Source organism: Tripterygium wilfordii, chromosome 11 (genome assembly GCF_013401445.1).
Source record: "Tripterygium wilfordii isolate XIE 37 chromosome 11, ASM1340144v1, whole genome shotgun sequence".
Taxonomy (NCBI): Eukaryota; Viridiplantae; Streptophyta; class Magnoliopsida; order Celastrales; family Celastraceae; genus Tripterygium; species Tripterygium wilfordii.
In genome coordinates this window covers 10,985,742-10,999,570 of record NC_052242.1, presented here as the reverse complement: position 1 = coordinate 10,999,570, position 13,829 = coordinate 10,985,742, and the positions used below count along the sequence as shown (strand labels likewise).

The 13,829-nt window shown below is 34.8% G+C and overlaps 1 protein-coding gene across 1 annotated transcript; it reads right to left on the bottom strand.

The window, feature by feature from the left end:
* Positions 1 to 10,120: 10,120 nt before the first annotated feature.
* Positions 10,121 to 11,546, bottom strand: LOC120008793 (dirigent protein 9-like). The gene is made up of 2 exons (XM_038859163.1): positions 11,022 to 11,546; positions 10,121 to 10,156 (listed from the first exon to the last, which is right to left on the bottom strand). The coding sequence occupies exons 1-2, from the start codon at positions 11,508 to 11,510 to the stop codon at positions 10,121 to 10,123; spliced, it is 525 nt and encodes a 174-aa protein (XP_038715091.1). The 5' UTR covers positions 11,511 to 11,546.
* Between the last annotated feature and the right edge of the window lie 2,283 nt (positions 11,547 to 13,829).

Here is a 13,829-nt window from a genome sequence, read left to right as displayed (position 1 = left end):
TTTCTAGAAGTATATTTGCTTTGCCCGTGTATGCAGTTTTATGCCATTGTGCTTTAGTCAGGTTCATATCGTGAACATGTGTTTGTTATCTAGTGATGATGAGTGATTGAAACTTTGTTTCCTGTATGTCATATGCTGATTGGAATTTAATTTTAAATATGTCCGAGTGTGTCGAAGTCTGTAAGTTTGATTTGAATAAAATGTGTTCTTTGTTATTCTTTGATCCGAATATGCATATGCGTGTATATAGATACTGTTTAGGATTGTATATAAGTATATGATATATGTGTTTATATGTGCTATATTATGTATATATGGATGATATACATATGGTTTGGGTTTATGTGTGCGCATATGCACGATGTGTGTGTGCAAGGTGTCTATATGTGCATATCATAGTATTGTATGTGTTTATATATATAGGGTGTATGTATGTGTATATGTTTATAATTGTGAATTCACCTTTTGACCATTCTCTTGTTTGATTTTGGACATGGACCCGGCTGGACACTATTTGAGGTGGCAAGTATACTTGAAGATTTGGATCGAAGAAGAGCAATGGGCAATATCAGAGGGTTTGTATATATTTGTATTTATATTTTTATCATGTATATATCCTTGTAAAGATGTAAACTTTGTAATAGTATAGCAAAAATAGTGAAATGTTAAATAGAAAATGCATACATGATATTGTAGGGTGTTAGAAGCATATAGAAATTAAGAAATGATCTTGTGAATGATGATTGCATTAGAATGCATGCTTAGGATTTTGATTTGTCACACTATGCCATGATGCTTGGACATATGCTAGGTCATGTTTGAGTGCAATAAAAATGAATGCAACGCGTTAGTCATTAGAATTAATCCAAGCCGTCTCACATTAATAAAACACATCAAGATTAAATTATGGAATCCTTATGTTTTGTTTAAATACCAAAGAGCCTTCAAGATATTGGGGTTTCATAGGCATTCATTGAAAACATTTGGATTTCGTGGATCCGGAAAGCAAATGTGTTTTTAGGGATTAGGAGAATTTATTTACGGACTCAACGGTGGGTTTAAAGATATTTGACCCATTCAATGAGCCATAAATGGATTCTTTCTTTTCTCATGAAGAACATAATTGTGAGTAAGGCTTGAATTGAACATTATTCCTTGATTGTGGGCCCTTTTGGTACATCAACCAAGTCCCCAAAAAAATCCTTTTTCCCCAAATATCCAAAACCACTCCAAGTGGTACCTTATCCAACCTTTGGCCAAGCCGGGAATGGCCCCAATGATCCCGTGCAACCCCTTTTTTCAAAACCCCCAAACCCACTCCAAGTGGTGTTTTTTCCAATCCTTGGCCAAGCCGGGAATGGCCCCAATGATCCCGTGCACCTTGTTCTCCAAACCACTCCAAGTGGATTTTTCATTTACATTCCAATAAGACCCATCAAAATGGGATTTCCAAAAACAAATTAGAGTCAAATAGGAAAACATTTAAAGGTAACCGTTTTCGGGAGTTGTGGGGTGCCTAACACCTTCCCCATGCTCAATAGACCCCTGCCCATTTTTCTCGTAGACCAGAACGGATGTCCAATTGCATCCTAAAAATCAATTGGTGGCGACTTCATTGTTTTTCAAGCCGGTTGCTTCAAAAGCGAACCAAAGAAACCAGAGAAGAATCCATTGTTTGACATCCCCCTCAAGTTGAGCATAATCCACTTGATTGATCATGTTCAACTTGGAGGAAATAGTCTGGAGACGATGTGCAGGCACTGCTTTGGTGAAGATGTCGCCCAGTTGTTCATCCGTTCTGAGATAAGACAATTTCGGTAATCCTTCCTCGATCTTGTCTCATGTGAAATGGAGGTCTATTTCTATGTGTTTAGTTCTTTCGTGAAACACTGGATTGTTGGCAATATGTATTGCCGCTTGAATGTCGTAGTGAAGTCTCATAGCAAGGCCAATTTGAAACTTTAGTTCTGTAAATAGTCTCCGATTCCATGATGAATTTCAATATACTTGCGAAATAGAAGAATTAGAGGTTGGAGATGAAGAAAGGTAGAAGAGGAGAGAAACTTGAAACCACCTTTATTCATGTATCTCAAGTTACCATTACAATGGCCGAGTTAGCCTTTATATAGACAAGGAGAAGATTTGAATGTAACGGCTACTGTCATGATGTTGACAGGAGCAGTACAAGTATAATAAAGTACAAAGCATTATTGTAAAGGATTTAATACAAATAATGTATCATGGGCCGAGTCTAAGTATGAGTTGTAGCCAAACTAAAAGGCTAAGTCACATTAGGTCCTGTTGTAGGCCAAAAGTGATCAAGAATAAACCCAATAATAGAAGCCCAAAAGCATTAGGGCAAAGAAGATCAAACTCGTTCTCAATGATCTTCATCCAAAGTGAACCAGAGAAACCAGAGATTAACTTCTTTGTTTCTAAGTATCTCAAGTTACCATTACAATGGCTGAGTTAGCCTTTACATAGACAAGGAGAAGATTTGAATGTAACGGCTACTGTCATGATGTTGACAGGAGCAGTACAAGTATAATAAAGTACAAATCATAGTTGTAAAGGATTTAATACAAAGAATGTATCATTGGCTGAGTCTAAGTATGGGTTGTAGCCAAACTAAAAGGCTAAGTCACATTAGGTCTTGTTGCAGGCCCAAAGTGATAAAGAATAAACCCAATAATAGAAGCCTAAAAGCATTAGGGCAAAGAAGATCAAACTCGTTCTCAATGACCTTCATCCAAAGCGAACCAGAGAAACCAGAGAAGAATCCATTGTTTGACAATATCTTCGATTTCGATTGGTCTTGCATGTCGAAATCCAAACAATCGGGAGCACAGATCGAGTTGGAGAAAATATGTGTTAGTGTTTTTGTTTCAAAGCTTCTCTCTATGTCCTGAGTTTGATCTTCTTTTCCGTATATTGGGTTTGTTCTTTTTTTTTCATTATCTTTTATTGGGTTTTTAGTTGGTGGGTTATTTTCAAGTTGTTCTAGATCCGCACATCCTTTCACGATGATTTTTCCTCTTATAATTTGTTGTTGCAGCAGGACATTGAGTTGCATTTTCAACAATTTCATTGGTACACCTGTCACGCCCCTCTCTCCTAAGGTATACCAAAGTGTACCTATTCCCATAAGAACATGATAGGCAGGGGACCCCATCCCCCGAACCATGCCTTAATCCAATATATAAACCTAATAAAGTATATAAAATGAAAACAACTCCTGAAACATATAAGGAAACAATCTCTTCAAAATACCATACATACACCCACCAAAAACAGTCGGAGTATCTATACAACAGCGGAAATAAGAAAACATATCTACCCAATATCAGACTGAGTAAATAAGTAACACATATACAAATACAATACCCAAAATCCTCAAAACTTACTAAAGAAACAGCTCGAGGCTACACACCAGCTCATGCTTCCCGCCGCTAACCATCGTCACCTATATCCAACTCACCTGAAAGGGAAACAAGAAGAGGGGTGAGCCAAGAAGCTCAGTAGGGCATAGAAAGGAAACACCGATATCCAGAAATAAGAAATCAATGAATATGATGCATAATATGAACTATAATAAATATGTAACTATCAGTAATTCAACCAAGTAACATGACAGCCGATAAGGCTATACAGCACCGTAACCACAAACACCAGTCTCCGGTAATCCATAATACATAATCCACCCCTGAACCCACCCTAATCCCCGTAGGGTGTCTCCCAATCCAGGTCCACACCGAAACTGGATGAGGATCGGATATCCCGATAGCATAGCCTACATCAAAGAGCGTCCCTTGTGATGCACCTCACCTCAGACGGTCTACAGGTACGTACCCAGTTTCTTGTATAATCCATCATAAATCCATATCCAATAGATTGGCTCCTTTATGGGCCCCACAGTGTACATCAACCACCTCCAATCACCCCACTCCCAAAAACATACCAACAATGATAATCAATAGAGAATACGTATAAATCATACAAATAGGTCATATTTCCACCCCCCGAAAACCGACAGAACCATAAAATAATAAGAGTCCGTGAAATCGGAACTCTAGAATCACACACGAGAGACATGAAAACCCCTACCTGAAAATCGGAATGCAAATACCACGCACGCGTCCCAGTCAAACCCCTGACTCTAAAAGTCAACCCGCTCCGAATCTCAATCGGGATCACCGTCTACACCGAAAAACACGATATACGAAAATACAGTTAAAATACGGTCGGTCAACTATGGTCAATAGTCAAATGGGTCAAACCGCGTGAAATGGGTCAAAACCGGGTTAACCAGGTCAAATGGGTTAAACCGGGTCAGACCGGTCAACACACCAGTCAACCGAGTCAACTCGGCCGAAACCCACTCAACACCACCGCCGACGATCCGGCCACCCAAACATGTCAAATCTTATATCGAATTGAAGAGCTCGATGAAATGAACTCATAGGTACCAAATCAAGCCAAACGGTCGTCGGAATAGGCCGGATCGACCAAAGGAAGTTCACGGTGGCCGGAACTTCAATCTCAGATTTCTCCCAAACTGGAGCTCCGTTAAACGTGATTCAAGTTGGGTTACACTCGTATCGTCAATACGCTTCTTTTGGTACCTACTACCACCACCACCACCACCACCGTCGCCGAAAACGTCAAAACAGTCGGTGACCGTGAAGAAGAGAGAGAAATAGGAGAGAGAGAGAAAATCGTAGGAAGAGGGCTTATTTGCAATTTTTATTTTTTAATTATTTTAATTGTTCTTTTATACAATCTTTTACTTACAAAAACACTCACCTTTCAAAAACACTCCTAACTAAATTGTTCTAATTAACTTCAAAAATTCATAACAAATCCAATTTAAATCCGATTTAAGTAATTCTTGCACCAAAAATTTTCTTTTTAAATCCCCCATTTATTAAAAATAGTTTCATATTTTTATCTTGATTTACTTTTTATTCTCCCCAAATCCCGATTCACGATTACCGAGGTTCACCCCACCTCGATCAACGTGTCAAAATACTATGAACAGTGTATAATTGGGTCAGGATATTACAACACCAGCTTACAATGACGTCGTTGCGGAGGAAAAAGAGTCGGGCTATACTGAATCAGAGTGACGTGGTTGCGGAGGAAAAAGAATCGGGCTATACTAAATCAGATTCAAAGGATGATTTATCTGGTACTAACATTACCAGAAAGGTATTATGCATGTTAACTCACTCAACAGTTTAATAAGTTAGCACCCACTTGTTGGAAATTTCTTGGTCGACCATCTTCTCAAGTTGCCATTCAGGAGGACTCTCATTATTATGCCATGTGAAATCAGAAGTCATGGCAGAGTCTTCTATAGAAGAAGAATAATAGCAATAGTATGACCACTATGATTTCAATATAAGGTTTATAGATGCAATTCTGTTAATTGGCCTTTGCACCCAATATAGTTGCATGTAAAAACAAAAAGTGTTGATGTAGTAAGAATATGGAAGATGGGAGATTAACTCTGGAGCTTCATAATTTTTTTATATATTGCATTATTCATCTATAGAAGCAAGTAGGTAATTAGGGTTTAGTGTAGAGGTGGTTTTCTGTGATTTCTGATACCTATGTAGTTTTCCATCACTTAAAGCTGAAGCTTTTAGTCTTTGCAAATCAGAAAGATGTGAAAAAAAAATTCTAAATCAATAGGTTTTGGAAAGTGAGATTTCTTATGTGACATTAAACTGGAGGGGAAAGTGATGTATTCCTATTGATAAATTTTAATTGCAAGAGTTCATGGAAAGAAAAAAGATTAATTGACTAGGCATTGAGGGATTGTGGTTGTAACCTTTAATGAACTTTGCATATGTTAAATCTAGGACTAATTCTTTCTGAAGAATTCGTGCCTTTTGATATGATCCCTGAGGAAATTCTTCAATCACTTTTGTGTGGTGACTTTAGAGGTTTGCAATTGCAGGTGTATGTGCTTGCACTTCCATGTCTTTGATATCTTATTCTGGAAAAAAAAATTATAAAAAACTTCTGTTGAAATTGGGTTGTGCAGGTTTCCTCTTATCTTTTGCTCTACTTTGTGAGTTCTTTGGTTTTGGAGATATTGAGTTAATCACGCACTCTGCATCTGTAAAAAATACAGTACCATTGGCGTGTTACTGTTTTTGTTAATTATTTCATTCATCTTTCCTTTAAGTTAGTTCTAACAAGAAGCAATTCTTATAAATGCAAGATAAATATCCTCTTTCTCTTCTTAAAACAGGATCCAGACATCTTGCATACTTGCTTTGTCCAGCAAGAAGGCATACCACTTTTTGGACTTTTGGTACATATTTGTTTGAAATTTTCTTATGCACATGATTGTGGATGCCGGGGTCTACTATAGTAAAAATTACAACATACCCCACTGTAACTCTTTTGGAATACAAAGAATTTTTTATTTAATTTTTAAAAATCGTAAAAGTGTAGTATTCGGTCTAACGAATCCAACGATAATTTTTTTGTTAGAAACAAAAATCAAATTTATCACGATCGAGACAACGAATGTTTTGTGTTTATATCCAACGGTCTAAAATTGTCTTGTATTTTTCATGTTTAATATGATTTTTGTTTCGAATAAAAAATATATCGTTGGGTTCGTTAGGAAGAATACTACACATTTATTATTTTTAAAAATAAAAATAAAAATAAAATGTTTTGCTAACTTAAATCATCAATCAATCTATCAATCATCATCAATCATCATCAATCTATATATATATAATGGAAGATCCAAAAGGCTTCTCCTTGGTGCCACGTGGATGCTTCTAAAAAAACCTACACAAAAAACAAAAAGTAACGGACAAAAGAAAAAATTAAATATATTGAATAACTTTAATACCCACAAACACATACCGTTAATAATATACAAATAATTTTAAAATCATATTTAATGATACAATAAATAGTTATATCAATTATCACCTATTAATTGCATAGAAAAACAAAAAGATAAAAGCTTAAATGAAACATATTCACAATATAGGTATAAAATAACACACAAAAACATATAAGATCACAATAAAATTCTAAGAGATACTACAAAAACTTCATGGGAAAAATGAACAATTTCAAGAAAATTTCTAACGATATGACCCTACAAATCATGGAATTAGTTGTCAAACAACAACCAAATTATACAATTCAATAAACCCTGATGATGAAAAAGATCCAGTTTAGGATGCCCTTAGTGGATGATCGTACAAATGAGGAATTTAATCAAATGTGAGATACAGAGTACAACAAATTATATATTATATATGTTTATTGACATAGTATGAAAAATTGTGCTGACATAAGAAGCAATAATAAATGAGAAGTAAAAACTATGAGACAAAGGAGGTGCGCTATATTTTCTGTAGAATTTAGAATTTATGAGATTGTTTTTAGTTATTTGATAACTTTGTTTAAAAAACCAACGCAAACAATAATTGTTAAACTCTGAGCATATTTTTTCCTTATACATCAAATTTTTCGCTCCCTCTTAAGAAATTATTTCTTAACATATTGAGAAAAAGGTATTGTAGTTATTTGTTCATCTCACAATTATCTTCATTTTCTATAATTCAAGCTATGTTGTTCATCATGATAACAAAGTATCGAAAAATTATTAAAAATCTTTATTTTTTAAATTAATTATGTGTCACGCGAAACGCGATCATGCAACTAGTTTGTATTATAACAGTACCTGTTATAATAAAAATACAGCAGGTCCCACCACCCCATGATTGTTCATTGTGTCTGTGTGCTCTTGTAACATTCTTACTCTTCAATAACACCCTATATAAATGCAAGGCATATCTAATTTTGAATTTCGTGTTGATTTATTGTTAGGTTTTTGTTTGATTTCTTGGTTGGTTAACAATACTTTAATTGTGTTACATTATGTAAGTGTGATATTAAATTGTGTTTAATAAAATTAAAAAGTATGTCTTAAAAAATATGGAAAACAACATTAAAAATTAAAATCGAACATAGGTGAATAATAATTAAAAACTGATCTACATTATGCTACTGTAGTGTAATGGAAAACAACACTATAAATAAGAATAATAATAATAAAACTAGACAAATTATGGCAATTGGCACATTTAGTCGTAAGAGTTAAAACTTCAGACAAATTATACTACTGCAATATTGCTACATGAACAAAAACAAACAAAATATTAGTCTTGGGCCTTTAAAATATAGTCTTTAGAGTTAAAAATTAAGACAAATGAAGTACTCATGTTTGGGCTTTTTGTGTTTGTATTAATTTTGGACCTTTAAAATATATGAAAATTGACATATTAATACCACTTTAAAACCAGTTGGATATCTAGGTCAATTCCAAAAAACTTTATCCCTTCTAAGTCCATTTTTATTTTTTATAATTATTTAAATCATTTAAATTTTATCAAATTTCTTTTTTGCCCTTTTTTCAAAGAGTATTAGATCTAATATGCTTTCTCTCTTGTTACTTTCTCTCTATGCATATCTCTCTCATCTCACTACATCGTCTCTCTCTACTACATCTCTCTCATCAATGCATCTTTATCTCTCCTGTTGCATCTCTCTCTTATTATTACATCTTTCTCTCTCTCTCTCTCTCTCTCTCTCTCTCTCTCTCTCTCTCTCTCTCTCTCTCTCATCTCTTTTTTTGGCTACCTTTTTGGTCCAAATATGACTAGGCATTGTGCGTCTTCTTAAGGGGAGTCCAATGGTGGTGATAGTGTGGCAAACCCCCGTCGGAATCAACCAGATCTGAAGTTTTTTTCAAAACAATAACGTTAGTTGATTAATGTTACTGTTTTAGAACAGTAACATTATTCGATCAATGTTACTATTTCAAAACAGTAACATTAGCCAACCAATGTTACTATTTCAAAAGAGATATCCGATGGCCGTTTTGGACCGTATATGACTGGACATTGTATGCTTCAATGAGAGGAGTTCAATAGTGATGGTGGTATGACGAATCGCTGTCGGAATCCGCCGAATTTGAAGTTTTATCTACATACCACAAAAACACTATTGTTACACCACTTTTTGAATATGACACATTTACGTCAAAAAATTATAAGTCTACACACAAAATTATAGTGAAAATACCAAATTACCCTTGTTTTATACAAAATTATAAATTTTAGTGTTAAGTTTACACACATATTTAATCCACAATTCAATCTCTTTCAAATCTCAATGGGCTTATGTGGTAATGGAATGAGAGATGATCAAACTAATTTTCAGTAAAATTTAACTCAAGGAGATTTGTTTGCTTGGAAAAAATTTCCTACCAATAGCATGTGTCCATATCTCAATTTTCACATTGTTCCATCCAACAAGCTTCGTTGAGGATCTTAGTTTCGATATCAAAGGTCAAACAATCGGAGATCGAGTACAGGAAAGACCATTGATTTGTAAATCTCTCCAATATGTATATTACTCTTAAAAATCTCTCAAAAAAATCTAACAAGATCGGTAAAGTAATTGTTACATAGCATTAGTGGGTGTGTACGTATTCCATGTGTTGACTTTTTGTTAAAAACTGTTGAAATGAAAATCAACAAACCAGGTCTGATTTTCTCTCCAGAAATCGATAGGGTCGTGTTATTTTTCTTCCAAAAAATGATAGGAACGTGTTGTTTTTCTGCCATAAAAACAACAGCCCGTGTTATTTTTCTGCCAGAAAAACAACAGCATATGTTGTTTTTTTTCCTCTAGAAAATTTTGGTGTAAACTTAAAAGTGTCTAATTAAATATGTAAAAATTATTTATTTTAAAATTTTAGTTTAAGGGTTAATATGTCATTATATATAAGGATATTTATGTAAACTATAAAAAATTAGAAAAATGGTGTAAAGATAGTGTTTTTGTGATGCGTAGATAAAATTTCTCATCAAATACTCATGTTTGGGCTTTTTGTGTTTGTATTAGTTTCGGACCTTTAAAATATATTTGTTATGATTTACAAGACATAGCAATTTGTTTTTGGCCCAATAAATACATAAAATATTAACCCCAGTGGGGTCAAAATTAAAATGTTAGTGGTGTCAACTTCAAAATTACAATATATTTATTTGAAAATAAAAATATTATACTGAGGTCAGTTGACCCCACTCTTCCTGCCGTGGGTCGGTCCCTGCATTTAACAATGGTGTTAGTCAATAGGTCTTACTTTGGCGTTTTTGACAAATCTATAACACAATAAGAAGATATTTTAAACTATTTATCCTTAATAGAATATATCTTATAAAATAATGGACCTTATGGGTTAAATCAAATCTGAGTAGACTTATTGGAATCAAATTTTTTTGAGGAACTTACTCCATGGTCAGCGACGACGGAATATTTCATGACTAAATTCGTTGTTTCTTGTAGTGTAAGGCCGAAAGTTTCTAATTAAAATGTGGTCATGATATGTCTAAAATAACTTCAATTTGTTTGTTTGTGTCACAAATTCCCCCTCACGTCATTTTCATTCACATAAGGAGCATAATTTGTTAAAACTACCACATCGGTAGTTTGTAGACTAATAATCCAACATATAAGGGTGACACACTCTCTTAACTTACAACAATCGGTTTTCTAAGTATATCTTGGAGGTCGATTGGGCCAGGCCTCCCTGGCCTCCCTAACCTAACTCAGGGAGGACAAATTCGTGTGGGCCCAATTCTAATGGATCTAGAGCGAACAAACTAGGGAAATTTTATCTGCATACCACAAAAGCACTATCTTTACACAATTTTTTAAACATGATAAGTTTATACTAAAAAATTATAAGTTTACACACAAAATTGTAGTGATAAGACAACTATACCCTTGATTTATAAAATATTAGAATTTTTATTGTTAAGTTTACACACATTGTCTCTCTAAACCCATATTCAACCCCACCCTCTTCTACTCACAAAAACACTATCTTTACATCATTTTTTAAACATGATAAGTTTACACTAAAAAATTATAAGTTTACACACTAAATTGTAGTGATAAGACAACTATACCCTTGATTTATAAAATATTAGAATTTTTATTGTTAAGTTTACATACATTGTCTCTCTAAACTCATATTCAACCCCACCCTCTTCTACTGATCTGGCTATGATCCCGGTGACTACTTTGGCTGATGGGTGGATCCCTCCTAGGATGTCATGCATGAAGAAGGTCAAGTGAGCCTTGTGTGGGCTAGGATTCGCTGATGTGGCACCAGTGGTGGTGGTTCCTGCACCTGTAGCAGTGGCTGTCACCGGAACAGGAGGGGCTACCGATGCTGCCACGGCATCTGGGCTAGAATTTGCTGGAGTAGCACTAGTGATGGTCGTGGCCACAGCTGGGACCTGGCTACTAGGCAAAGTAGTTGCTGTGGGAGTGGTCAATGTTTGGCGTTGTGGGTCCAAGTCATCGAGAATTCTTGCTGAGCTGGCAAGTTCAAGGGCGATTGATAGCAATAGGAGGCAAATTGTGGGTTTGTTGAGGTTGAAAGGCTTGACCATTTTTGAGTTGTGAAGAAATGAATGTGTTTTGTGTTGGATAAAGGAGTGTGGAGTGTCTTGTGCGTAAATATGTCATTGTATACAAATATATTTATGTAAATTATAAAAAGTTAAGTAATGGTGTAAAGATAGTGTTTACATGGTGTGTAGATAAAATTTCCCAACAAACTGTTGTATGTAGGTGTAGGCCCCCAATTTATAAGATGGTATCAGAGTGAGGTTGCTCAATCCTTAGGACCTCCACCTAATGGCGTTTGGATCCCTATGAGCCTTTTGGATATGGACCACCCACAAGGTGAGGAGTACCACATGATGGACCCTAACCCATTCTGTCCACTTGTTGGTTCTCATATGAGTCCACAAGTGCGGGGGAGTGTTAGAACTACCACATCAGTGGTTTGTGGACTAATAGTCCAACATATAAGGGTGGCTCACTCCATTAACTTACAACAGCCGGTTGGGCTCGGCCTAACCCAGGGAGGACAAATCAGTGAGGGTCCAATTCCAATGTGTCCAAAACGGACAAATTGTTGTACGTAGGTGTGGACACCCAATTTATAATATAATTTACTTATATGGTGAAAAAAAATCAAGGCAGGAAATATTTTCTTTTCTTGATAAGCAAGGCAGGAAATATTGGATCAAAAAATTTCATGTTACTGTTATCAATCCTAGTGGTGAATCTCTCTACGGCCAAATCGTATGGATTTAGAAGATCATGAGTTTGATTCACACTAAGTTAGATCAATACCTTTGCGATCACGCGATGAGTTTTTACCCAATTTATCATATTTTTCAGGTAAAAAATTTATGTTTGTGTAAACTTGACGATCCCAATTTAAGTTTGAACATTTTTGTATGATATCCTTCTTGACCATGAAAAAAAAAATATCTATAACCTATCAATGATAGTCACTTTGGCTTATTAAACAATAGATAGATGGCCGGGGACAGCGAATAAATGTTGACAAAGATGTTTTTGTGTTCTTTTTTGTCCTTCTATGTATTTAGATCGGACACAACACGCACGTTGCATGAGTGATTCCAAATTTGAATAATTAGGCCAAAAGTACAAATGTCATATGAGTTATTCCAACTATTATATAACACATTACCACTTCTTCTTCTTTTCTTGTCGTTCATGATTTATTGTGGTGTGTATTGATGACTTCTCCAATTTGAACACCTACACTTGATATTCGCTAGGATTGATCACTACATGATAAGTTAAAATCATGTGTTTTTCATAAAATGACACAAAAAAAAAGGTCTCCTTTTCATCATGTGATTGTGTGACCACTAATGAGGCATCCATATGTGTGCACCACTTTCATTCAAGATGGCAATAAATCTTTTTGTAAGTGGTTTTTTTTGTCCTCTCAAAAATTGAAAGATATATTTTCTTTTGATAAGTTTGTGGTGATAAGTGTAACTTATTATTTGGATCCAAATATGATTATTAGGTAATCTGGATTACTCTCAAAAGAAATTTTAACCGAGAACGATACCATATAAGTTTGTTAATTGGACATTTCGGTATGGACTTAAACTCGGGCCATCAAACTTGACGCACATGAGTTTTTCAACTAATGAGAGGATAAGTTAGGACAAAGCTCAACACATGACCACAAGAATAATACTACTACTATTGGAATCGAACTTAGGATCTCTCAAATTCATGCAATTTGACCCCCACTCATACATGGTGTTGGTGTTGATATGATATTTAATTTAGAGTTATGAATGTATATATTAAACCGTGCAAGAATATTTTTATATTTCAAGTTGGTTCTGTTTTTTTGATAAGCAAAAATATATTCTTATTTTCTTGTTCATTTATGATTTATTGTGGTGTGTATTGATGACTTATCCAATTTGAACACCTACACTTGATTAAACTTACATGATATTCGCAAGGATTGATCACTACATGATAAGTTAGAATCATGTGTTTTTCATAAAATGACAAAAAAAATGTCTCATTGTCATGATGTGATTGTGGGGTGCGACAACTAATGAGGCATCCATGTGCACCACTTTCATTCAAGATGGCAATAAATCCTTTTATAAGTGGGTTTTTTGTCCTATCAAAAATTCAAAGATTTTTTTTTTTGATAATTTTGTGGTGATAAGTGTAACATACTATTTGGATCCAAATATGAATATTAGGTAATCGGGATTATTCTCAAAAGAAATTTTAACCGAGAATGACACCATATGAGTTTGTCATTTGAACATTATAAATGGGTCTAAACTCAGGCTGTCAAGCTCAACGCACATGAGTTTTTCAATTTATGAGAGGGTAAGTTGGGACAAAAA